Genomic DNA, 12,190 nt, shown 5'->3' on the forward strand with positions numbered 1-12,190 from the left:
CCCTGTGGCTCTCACACCCTCTGGGAGCCCTCCCCCCAATCAAGTGGAGCCGACCCAACTTTCATTTGGTCCCCAGATGGCAACAGGCTACTGCTGGGACAGGTTTGCAAAGCACTGTGGGTTGAAAGAAGCACACTGAGGCTGCAGACATTGGTACTTGTCCCTTCACCACGCGGTCTGATGAGCAGGAGACCCGCACTGGGCACGAGCACCTCCACTTTGCCTTCCCTCCCTCCCTCTTTCATTTGCTTTGGGCTGGGGTGGGCGAGTCTGTGGCTGATTCCATCTGTCCTACACAGCCCAGTGGAGGGCCAGTTGTCCCATGTCCCACAGAGAGGTGGCTGAAAAGTGCATGCGTCAACACAGAATACAACGGCTTCAACACAGAATACAACGGCTTTAAGATGGGACCAAGGAAAAGAGGGTTTACAAATTCCGATTTTTACACCAAGGAAAAATGTCACTTCTGGTCCCCAAAGCAGGGTATCCTTTGCGTGAAGCAAAGGCAGTGACACAGGGGGTGGTGTCTGCAGGCCAATTTGCTGGTTCCCAGGGGGTACTTCTCGCTGGTGGAAGAGGCTGCAAAGGGGGCCAGGCTGACCGAGTGAGTCCATGCAGGCCCCTCACTACAGGGCTGGGGTAGGAAAACCAGAAATCAGCGTGGCTTCTCCCGAATACAGCAGAGCTCCGTGTGCAGAGAGCAGGCGGCGTGACTGCTCTGCACAGTGACGGCTCTGCTCGGGCACACTGTGACGCCCGAGCAGCAATGTGGGGACTCGCCTGAAGGAGGAAAGGGGTCTGGATGCACCCCAGGGGGCACGGAGGAGCATGCCACCTGCTCCGCCTAAGACCAAGTGAGCTGGCAGGAAATGGAGGGAGAGGACGCAGGACACCAGACCCAAGTCCCCAAATAAAATTCCACCAGGAAGAACACCCAGTCTGGATTCCAGGAAAGAAGGAACAAGATGGGGCTTGGTCCCAAGCGTCTCGCCTCTCTTCCCAGCAGCCGTCTCTGGTTCAAACCACAATCCTTCCAGAAAACCGGCAGTTCTTAAGAAACGTCTCCAAGTCCTCATCCCGCCTCCCCCAGCCTCTCTTTTTACCACCGGTATTCCCTAGCCACGCCTGGAGTCTCACCAACAGTGCTTCCATCATGAAAATACAACAGGCCACTGTGGGCTCTGGGGCGCACACTGAATTACACTGCCACACTGCTGTCACTGCCGTGTGCGTCCATCTCCCACAAGGCCGCCTTCTCTGGTGGGCCCGACTCGGGACCCCCTCACAGCCCAGCCATCAGACTCTGGCCTTGGAGAGGGCAGGGACCGTGGCTGGCCAGTGCCACGGGCCACGGTAGTCCTACTAAGTCTTGCCCCCAAGGGCTCCTTCCTGTCGGGATGGAAGGAGGAAGGCACATGGAGCAGAAGGAATCGTGGACAGGCACTTTCGGTCTTCCGGGTGACTCCCCAGCCTCTAAGCTCTGGGTTCGGGATGCTACATGTCCTTTCGAGGAAACCCTGCTGTCGCACCAAAGCCGAGCAATGCCCGTGGCTCCCAGACCCCCCCCCCCTCAGACTCCCCGCTTCGTACCTCTTCCCTGATGTGTTCAACCTGCTCCTCCAGCAGCTCGTTCCTCTCCGTTAGGGTTTTGTTCTTCTTCAACAAAGACTGGCCGATCCGAGCCGCCAACTCTAAATCCCGCTCTTTCTGCGAAGGTCAGAGGGACAGCAGGGGTCAGATGCCTGTGCTGGCTGCAGGGGTCCACTGGGGCTCCACGCCAGCGCGGAACACCAAAGGAGGCCGTCCACAGAGAGCCAGGGGCTCGGAAAGTTACGGATTCTGCCCACACGTCCTGTGCTATCATCTCTGAGCCCAAACGGACAGTGTTGCCTGGGAAACCACAGGTGAGCAAGCAGAGGGTCTGGAGAGCCACCTGGTCCTTGGACACGGAACAACGAGAAGGGAAAGGTGAGCATTGAGGCACAAGACGAACAGCATGGAACCGACGTCACCCGGGAGATGGTGTGGGACTGGCTGGGATGTGAACGGTACTTAAAATGATCCCGGCACCTTGCCATCCTTGTCCCCAATCTACGGAGGAGAAAGAGGGCAGCCCGTGCCCTTGGAGAGAAATCGGCCACCAACAACAAGTCTGGAAATGCGGGCAGCATAGTCTTGCGGGGAGACAGCCTTGGCGACACGAAGCTGAAGGACTAAGTCTCCAATGGGCAAAACAAGTCACATGGAAGCTGACAGTGCACTGACAGTGGTTCCAGGGTGGGGGTGGAGGTGGGGGTGAGGGTGGGCCGCTCAGGGCAGTCAGGAGCTCCTGCATGCCCGCTCACCGCTCACAACCGAGAGAGAGGTGGCTTTCTGCTCCCATAAATAGTGCCAGCTTCAGACACCCACAGGGCAGGTCTGTCCTGTCCTACAGGGTCTCCGTGAGTCAGAAGTGGCCCCGTGGCAGTTCGGGTGGATTTAGGGGTGAGTGGGAAGGGGCTTCTTCTGTCAAGAGTGACAGAAACACACGGAGACAGCTAGCGGCGGCGGCTGAGCAGCACAACAAAACAGCACAGCACTGACTGTCTGCCAAGAACGCCGACACGGGCAGTGTTTTATGACTCTACAAATATACCTATCAAGATTTTTTTTTAAATTCTGTTGGGGGAAAAAAATCTTTATGTCTACAGAGGGGGGTGGAGAATAATGCATTCAAAAGAGGGTTCCTTTCGTATTTGTGTGATGGTTAGCTCATCTGCTAACAGAGGGATGGACTGTGGGCTCATCGCGGCCCCCACCAGGACGCAAACTGGGCAACTACATGCTGACTGGACGGACGGACGGACGAGTGAATGCATCTACCACGAAGCCGAGATGTGGCACAGGGGTTCGGCTTGTTTCGCACCCATTCAGGCCACCGTTACGGGCCCTTCATTTAGCCTCGTGTGAGCGAGAACCCTTTCGTTAGGCAGAAATACAGTTGTACATGTTTTTAGTTTTGCTTCATTTTTCTATGGATGGCTACTTAGACTTCATTTAATTTAAAGATCTTTTTATTGGGGGTTCTTACAGCTCTTAGAACAATCCATACACCAATTGTATCAAGCATATTTGCACATATTTATTTATTTTTACAAAAACTTTTTTTTTTGTGAAGACTTTCGAAAGAGAGAGAGGACAGATGCCATCGGCAAGCTTCAGAGACAGGCGGTGCTAAGCAGCTAAGGACACACACACAGGACTTCCCAAGCTCGGCTCACGGCATCCGTAAAGCACCATGGTGGAAGCCCGAGGAGTGCGGGAAGGCGCAGGGGCTGTCAGGAGGTTTCCTGACAGAGGCACGAATGGGCACCATCACCAAACGCACACTCGGCGATTCCCCTGGAATAATGCTGCTAGCCAGACGGAACCCCACACTTTTGGGTGGGGGCTGGTGAGGGGAGGAGAGTTCTTGGAAGCAGATTCACTTTAGAAGGCTACAAGACCCCTTCAGAACAATACTGAGAGTAGCGATACCAGGAGGGTAAGGGTAAGGTGAGGGCAGAAAGAGGTAACTGATCACAGTGATCTACATATAACCCCCCCCGGGGGATGGACAACAGAAAAATGGGTGAAGGGTGACAGTGGTCGGTATAAGGCATGAAAATAACTTTTAAAAAATTATCAAGGGTTCATGACGGATGGAGGGTAGAAGGCGGGGGAGGAATGAGAAGCTGATACCAAGGGTTCAAGTAGAAAGAAAATGTTTTGAAAATGATGATGGCAACCTATGTATAAATGTGCTTGACACAATGGATGAATGGATGGCTTGTGATCAGAGCTGTAAGAACCTTCAATAAAATGGTTTTAAAAATTTGTGAATGGTAAACAACAACAAAAAGAAGGCTCCAGGACTACGCTCTCCATGTGGCATTGGAATCACACTCTGGGGCGGGGAGGAAGCTGGGAGGATGCCCGGATGTCGCCTTGCAGCCTGCGGCCGACCACTGCCCTTGGCAGGCACAGCTTCAGCTTCTTGGCCAGGACCAGGGAGACCCACGGGTGCTTCTGAACCACAGGTTAACTAGTCCACTTGTGAGCTGAGAAGTCCTGACTGCGACGTTCTGCGTGGAATGAAATACACAATGGTGCTGAGTTGAAAATCTAAAAGCCTGGGCTACGTGTGGTTTCCTGTTGTAACTTTTGCTTGTCAAATAAATCCTGGGTCACGACCCAAGATGGGGTTTCCATCCGCCAGTCCCAGTCAGCAAGTTTAACTCTCCAGGTGAGCCATCCCTTTTGGGAACAGTGTGTTCTGTTTGTTGAATCCAGTAAGGACGGGTCAGCTGAGGTGCCTTTGAGGGTCAAAAGTTTCCGAGCTTTAGGATCCATGGAGTTTGGACCGGTGAGAGAAGGAGTAGTTTTTAAACCCAACTTCTTATTTTTTTATAAATCATTTTATTGAGGGCTGTGAGGGGATGTCCAATTGTCTACAGATGGGCTTTGGGTCTCCACTCTGACCCCCTCATTTGCATTGATATGATTGTATGTTTGGGGTCTTCTGATGCCTGATACTGTTGACACCTTGTGATTACACGGCTTTTTCCATGTGGGCTTATTGATTGCCCGCTAGGTGAGTCCTTATTTAAATTCAAGCCTTTTAGACACCAGGTGCTATATATCCCAATAGCCTGGCACCATTAGCTTTCTTCACCACATTTGCTTATGCACCCATTTTGTCTTCAGAGATCATGTTGGGAAGGTGAGCATCACAGAATGCCAGGTTATTAGTACAAAGTGTTCTTTCACTGAGGGTGGACTTGAGTAGAGGCCAAATATCTGTCTGCTACTTTGATATTTAATATATAAATATATGTACATAGACCTATGTCCCTATATTTATTACATTATACAGGGATATATTAATACACTTAAATATTTGCATGCCTATATTTATACCTCCATAAATGTCTTTTGTCTTCTAGTTCTTTATTTCAGAAGTTCTCAACCTATGGGTCAAGACCCCTTTTAGGCTGAACGACCCTTTCACAGGGGTCTCCTGATTCGTAACAGTAGCAAAATGACAGTTATGAAGTAGCAACGAAAATCATTTTATGGTTGGGGGGTCACCACCACACGAGGAACTGTATTAAAAGGGTTGCAGCATTGGGAAGGTTGAGAACCTCTGCTCTATTTCCTTTTACTTTCCTCCTGTTCCACTATCATGTTCAACCATCATTGGGCTCTCAGCAGTTCCTCTCAGCTACAATGTACTCGATCAAACCCCACCAGGTGTTCTACGCCCGCCTCACCTTCCATTTCAGATCTCTCACTGTTCTCTAGTCCCTGAGCTTATTGACTCTCCCCTCTCTTTCCCCCTCCCCATCCTGTTTCCTTGGAACAGTCAGTCCAATTGTTTTCTCAAGATTGTTTATCTTGCCTATCTTATCTAGATAGACATGGAAAATAAAAGGGGGGAGGCTATAAATAGTTCCAGGTCTGTCTGCTGACCTTTATGTATTGTTACATGCCTTCTTACATGCCTAACACATTTCTTGGCATGCCTTTCTTAGCTAACTAAAGGAATTTGGCCAACTACTGGCAAAGGCTTGAGGTTAAAGTCTAGTTTGGGGAGACTGACTCCACAGTGATGTGGTTCTCCCTTGTATGGATGCGACTCTTTCTCCTCTGGGGCCTCCACAATCCCCAACACATTATCCCTGTCACCTCTGTCTCAGAAGCCAGACAGGCAGGATGTGCAATGGGCTACCAGAGCCCCAACCCATTCCCACCGCTTATTCCCACCCTCACCTGCTACAAATACAAGACATGTGGAGAGGGGCCCTTGGAGGGCCCAAATGGGACCAGTAATTTGGCCAGGTTGACCGGGAGACACATCTCTACATATTATCCTGCTGCTTGTCTCTAGGCAACCTGGTAGCATGGTGGCTATGCGTTGGGCTGCAATCTGAAAAGTGGACAGTTCAAAACCACCAACTACTCTTGCAGGAGAAAGACAGAGCTTTCCACTCCCACACACAGTTACAGTCTGGGAAACGCTTGGGACAGCTCACCCATGTTCTACAGGGAAACTCCCGGGACAGCTCACCCATGTTCTATAGGGAAACTCCCAGGACAGCTCACCCATGTTCTATAGGGGAACTCCGGGGACAGCTCGATCATGTTCTATAGGGTCATTATGAGTCAGTGTTGACTCGATGGCGATGGGAGACATAGAGTGAGGTTAGACTCCACAAGAAGGGCTCGTGTCTCAATGATTCGAGATCACGTCTCAGCCTTATTTGGTTCCTGGAGTAAAGGAAGCCAAAGGAAGCCCGTGAGGACATCGGAACACCCGCTTCTCCGAGTGGCAGAGCTGGCTAACCCTACATGAATCCCATGGCACCAGTGTCCAGTTCTCTGCCTGAGTGCGCTCTCCAGAGGTGAACTCAGGTCTGGCACATTCTTCCCAGCGCTCCTTCTCAGGCTCGGGACCCCTCCCCTTCCTGGTCTGACACAGGTGTGAGCACAGACCTCTGCCTGCAGGTGTGGCCCCACCACCGTTTTGCATGCGAATTCCATCACAGACAAAGCAAGCAAACATGACCGCAGCAGTAGTGGGCGATCTGGCTGGACAGGGAGGTCAGGGAGGGCAAGGCTCTGAGCCTGGTTGAGCAAGGCTGCCCTGGGCTCCCGGAAACCCAAGAGGGAAAACAAGTGGAACAAGGAACTCAAGACGAAGCCCTTCACCCTTACACATTGCACCTCAACCCCCAGCCACCAGGGCCTCCTAGCCTGCCCCTGCCCGTGCCAGTGGATGACCCAGGTGCGTCCTCACCTGGCCCAAACTGGGCATCTCTCCACAACAGTCTTGTCTTGAAAAAGAGACCTGCCGACTGGGGGAGGAGTGAGACTTCAAAGCAGACGTGTGGGTGGATGAAACACGAGTTGTCGAGGGGTCTTGGGGTTTTTCTGAGCTTACCGAGGCAAGGGGCATGGGTTGGTGTCACTTGGGCAATGACAATGAGACACGTTGCCACACTTCCCACAGGCAGCCAGCAGCGGATGCACATTCCCGTCTAAAGTGGGGGCGACCGCTAACAAACTTTGGCCATGGAGCTACAATGCAAGGTTGTTAGCTGTGTCACACCGCACACTGGCTCCAGGGGTTGCTATACCGGTGCACACTGGCTTCAGGGGGCGCTATACCGGCAAAGCACTAGGCTTTCTTCTTTACCAGTACTGCTGGGGAAGGCTTCAAACCGCCAACCTTGGGGCTCGCAGTCCAGCTTGCGTAAACATTGGAGCCACTGGGGAACTCCCTGACAAGAAGAGACTCTAAGGAAGTCCTTTAGACTCTGGACATAAGCTGTGGATGTAGTGGGGCTCCCTTGAACTGCGCGTTCACCCTCCTGGGCGCTGCTCTGGCTACATGCATGTTCACCCTTAGTGTGGGTGATGAGGGGCCTGCCTGGCACATCCCCTGGAGACGGAACCAGCCTGGCTCCCACACCCAGCAGCTGACTCATCTCATTCACCTTCCAGGATGAAAGACATGACTAACAGGCCAGGGGGGGTAATCCTCTCCATAACTGAGGAGGAGGCCAGTGGTGGCCAGAAGGAAATCGTGAAGAGCAGAAAGGCAGGAAAGGCCACAGAATCAATCCTCTTCCCCTTGGGACCAGAAACCAACCCTCAGTGCCGGAAGGGCTGTACCCCAGCCTCCCACGCACCACTGATGAGTCAACTCTAACTCTGGGGCTGTAAACCTTCACAGGAGCAGACGCCTCATCTTCCACCCACCTAGTGGCTGGGCTTGAACTGCCAGTGTTGCAGTTGGCAGCCCCACACATACCCCACCGTGCCAGCCGTGCCCGCTGGCATTCGGTGCAAAACACCTCTCACCCACCTGCCACTGACTGCCACGGCACAGTCCAGCTGCCACGTTGCCCTGGCCAGGGGTGATTAGACTTGAACCAGGAAGCCCATCTCAAAAACCCCAAACCAAACCCACTGCCATCAAGTTGATCAGGACAGGGTAGAACTGCCCCTGTGGGTTTCTGAGACTGCAGCTCTTAACGGGAGTAGAAAGCACTTTCTCCTTCAGGGCGGCAAGTGTTTTCGAAGTGCCGACCTTGGGGTTCGCAGTCCATTGAGTAACCACTACGCTGTCAGAAGCCCACCTCGTTCCTAAGACAGGCAGGATGCTTAACACAGGACAAGGAACACATTGGCCATAAAGCACACAGAGACACAGACCGCAATGAGCCTCTAAAACAAACATAGAACCGCCTCAAGAGACTGTCCTTGCATATTCTTTCCAGGAACTCAATTAAAACAAACAAAACACTCCAGGGCTCAAACAGAATGTAAAAGTTTAGAAAATAATGATGGCAACATATGCACAGATGTGCTTGATACAAATGGATGTATGGATTGTTAAGAGGTATAGGAGCTCTCAGTAAAGTGATCTTAATGAAAAAAAAGAGAGATGAGGTGTATGCCGTACAAGGACACTGGTGTCCAAAACTAAAAGGGAGAATGGGGCTATTAGTAACCAGTCTCGGTAGAAGGCTTAGGAGCCCTGGTGGCAAACCGGTTACACACATTGGGCTGTGATTCACATGATCGGCTGTTCGAATCCACCAGGCACTCCTTGAAAGAAAGACAGTGCTTTCTACTCCTGTAAAGAGTGAGTCTGAGATACCCGCAGGGGCAGTTCTACCCTGTCCTATAGGGTCACCCTGAGCCACCATCGACTCGATGGGGATGAGTTTGTATGTTTGAAATAGAAGGCTTGGCGTCCCTGCTCGGCACCAGCACGGACAAGCTGAGCAAGGGGCCATGGAAAGCGTTGCCTGGTCCATGCTTAAGGTAACAGTGTGCCCCTGGCAGCCCACTAACCACGCAACAGAGACTGAGCCAGGCAGCACACACTAAATCCACAGGTGGCCAGCACATCACGCAGTGCAGCTGGCGAGGGCTTGGACTCAAAGGCCAGTGGGGAACCGTGGCACACCACCTGTCGCCACGAAGACCCTCAGCTGCTAAACAGAGGTAGAATATGGCCAGGCTCGATTTCGGCCCAGGAAATGCCCTGGGGCAGTCTGATGCTGTCCCAGGACTGCTGGGCATCCAGGTCAGCTAGACGGCACCCACAAATGTGCAGGGGGATCGGAGAGCCGTGGAGAGGAGTGAGAGAGGGCGGGAGACAGGGGGTCCTCGGTAGCAGGTGATCCCCGTTACTAAGCTGAAGGCCTCCTCCTCCCAAGGGCCAAAGGGAAGAAAGCCACCCTTCCACAAGGCCCCAGGTGGAAAAGCTCCTGTCTAATCCAGCCAGCCACATTCCTGTGGCGGGGCTGGGTGAGGACACAGGTGACCTGGGGTCAAGGTGATGGGGGACCCTCACTGCCATCGAGTCTATATGGACTGATAGCAACCTTATAGGGCAGTGGTCCTCAACCTTCCTAATGCCTCGACCCTTTCATGCGGTTCCTCGTGTTGTGGTGACACCCCAACCATAAGATTATTTTTGTTGCTACTTCGTCACTGTCATTTTGCTACTGTTATGAATCGAGTGACCCTTGTGAAAAGGTCGTTGGACCACCCAAAGGGTCACGACCCCCAGGTTGAGAACCGCTGCTCTAGGGCAAGGTGGAACTGCCCTTGTGTGTTTCTGAGACTTGGTTGTAGAAAGCCATCTCTTTCTCCTTCAGATGAGCTAGTGGATTCAAACTACTGACCTTGTGGTTAACAACAGCCCAGAGAGTATGCCACTACGCCAAGGGGAGGCTAGGTCAGGGTGGGAGAGCAGGAGACATGGGAAGAGAGAGTGACTTCGGGACAATGACAGGGGTGTAGCCTTAAGTATCACCAAGACAGACAATAACACACCAAGGCAGGCTGCTGTAAGCCATCTCAGCTAGAACCAATCGACTATGAACGACTCGCCCCACCTCACCGCCCCCCGCCTGCCCCCCAGCACTTACCTCCTCAAGAAGTCGAGTAACAGCATCTATGTCATTATATGTTTTAGTCATCTGGCCAACTCGCTCAGCACATAAAACTGCAAGAAAGAGAAAGGGCAGTGAAATTACCGATGCGGCAAACCGACCAAGCATGGTGGGTCGACAGCCCCGAGTCTGTCTGCACAGGAGACTGAGTTTCACCAGGTCTGACCCCCATGGCTCAGGGACTCCGGGTTTTCAATCATGGTTACCACGATGAGCCCCATGTTTCTGGGGGAGCGGGGGCCTAGGCCCTGTAATGCCCCATCAGAGAGAGAGAGAGAGAGAGAGAGAGAGAGAGAGAGAGAGAGAGAGTTATTTGAGGACATGGCACTGGAGAGGAACCTGGTCTGACCTCCCATAAACCAGCAAACAATTGTACGGAGTGGTATCAGCATTCCATCGCTTGCGAATCTTCAGGAAAGCCCTGCAGGGCTCCTGGCCCCACTGACCACAGAGACCTGACCGCATGGAAGGAATGGGCTCCCTGGGGCAGCAGCTCCTGGTAGAACTATCAAAGTGCAGTTGTAAGCCGATCATCTCCTAGGGGTGCAAACGCTGCCCACACCCCAGTGGCTTCCATCTTCAGGCTGTGCAACTAGTTCCTAGACTCTGCAAACGAGGGTGAAGAGCTTTTCGAATCGACGTGGAAGAGGCCACCCTCACCGCTGCACCTGCACCCACGCACACAGCACCATGGTTCAACCGTATGAGAAGCTCTGTCACAGGCTGCATGGGCACTGTCTCTAGAGAGAGGGATAGGGGGCAACTACCGACGCCTTAGTCTGCTGGGCAACCTCGGAGTGATTTCATCCTAAGTCAATGGCAAGGACTAGATCTGCAAGCCAACAACACCAAGAGGGCAGCGCGGGCTGTACTCCACAGGGATGAGCCGTGCAGTTAGGACCGACCTGTACAAATGCCTTGAACCCGGCCATGTTTAGACCACATAATAACTTCTCCGGGAGTCCTGATAACCAAGTCTCCTAGGGAATAGCCTGTAGGAGCTGAAGATATAGTTCAGCACCCGTGTGATAGTTACATAGTTTCGAGTCAACTTGATAAATAAGTGTAGGGGTGGAGTCTAGCCTGTCAATCATGCTTCCTTGTGAGGATTCTGGGAACTTCCTCTCTTTCTCCCTGGAAGCAGACCACACACACTCTCTTTCTGCTACACCTTTCTATGGACAAGCCATGGGGCGCCACACTGAGACTCGTGAGAGCCTTGTGATGTGTCCACCGCCACTGGATCCACAAGAATTTTCACCCACTGGCCTGTGCTCTTCCTGCATCAATCTGCATCATTGCATGTGACTGCATGAGTCTGAAGAAGGATTTATGGACTAGTATTGGACTATGGACTTGATCTGGACTGAGCTGGGACGGTTTCTTGTTACATAATTACTCTTTGCTGTAAAGCCCTTTCTTATTCATAGTGGAGTTGTCCTTGGATTTGTTTCTCCAGTCAACCCAGCGTAACACATCCCGCCATGACCCACATGCAGCGGTAGACTGTGCCACGCATTGGGGAATTGGCCAAGTCGAGCGAGCCCAGTCGCATTACGGACTGTATGCCGCAACTGGAATTCGATCGGCCTCTAAATATTTCATTGGATGCAAGGAGAGAGCCTCCTGGTAAATGAGCTCATGGAAATTGGATCTGTTGGAATGATTTTCTAGGCTGAAGGGGGACCTGAAATCTGGTTCCAAATCTGAAACCCTGAGGCCTTTCACAGGCGGTGAAGAGCTGGGAGAAAGCAGAAGGGGGCTGCCTCTCCAGCCCCACCCCCATGCCCCCATCCCTCAACCTTCAGAGAGGACACGCTGCTTGCAGGAGACCCCCTGTGTGCACAGAACTGGCTGTCAGCTGGCTTGGGGGAGACCACGGTATCTGAGGCACACTGCCCCAGGCGCCTTCCTTCCATCACCTCTGCCAGGCCTGCCAGGGACCAGCAGGGAGATTTAGAAGGGTCAGTTTACACCAGAATCTAACTGGATGTAGATGGGAGTCTGGCTCCACTTAGAGGAAATCATGCACGTTGCTTAGGAAGGTGGCCTGTGCCTAGAGGTCATCCTGCCCGCCCCGCTCCACCCTGTACAGAGGAAGATGCTGGCCTCTGCGCAGTCAGCACATCCTGAGGAAAACACCACACCTCCACCTTGTAACCCAGGACCTGGCTGGCAGAAGCCAAGGATGGCCTGTG

At 52.6% G+C, this 12,190-nt stretch overlaps 1 protein-coding gene across 5 annotated transcripts in view; it reads right to left on the bottom strand.

Annotated features, from left to right (window-relative positions):
* The window catches only part of TRAK1 (trafficking kinesin protein 1), a 222,718-nt gene that overhangs the window by 39,066 nt on the left and 171,462 nt on the right, over positions 1–12,190 (bottom strand). For all 5 annotated transcript variants that reach the window (XM_075556004.1, XM_075556005.1, XM_075556002.1 and 2 more), the window contains 2 exons: positions 9,969–10,045; positions 1,591–1,707 (listed from right to left, as the gene is read on the bottom strand). In XM_075556004.1, coding sequence (XP_075412119.1) covers positions 1,591–1,707; positions 9,969–10,019 — 168 coding nt within the window. In that variant the 5' untranslated portion in view covers positions 10,020–10,045. The remainder of the gene's footprint in view (positions 1–1,590; positions 1,708–9,968; positions 10,046–12,190) is intronic.

Source organism: Tenrec ecaudatus, chromosome 8 (assembly GCF_050624435.1).
Source record: "Tenrec ecaudatus isolate mTenEca1 chromosome 8, mTenEca1.hap1, whole genome shotgun sequence".
In the NCBI taxonomy this organism is placed as follows: domain Eukaryota; kingdom Metazoa; phylum Chordata; class Mammalia; order Afrosoricida; family Tenrecidae; genus Tenrec; species Tenrec ecaudatus.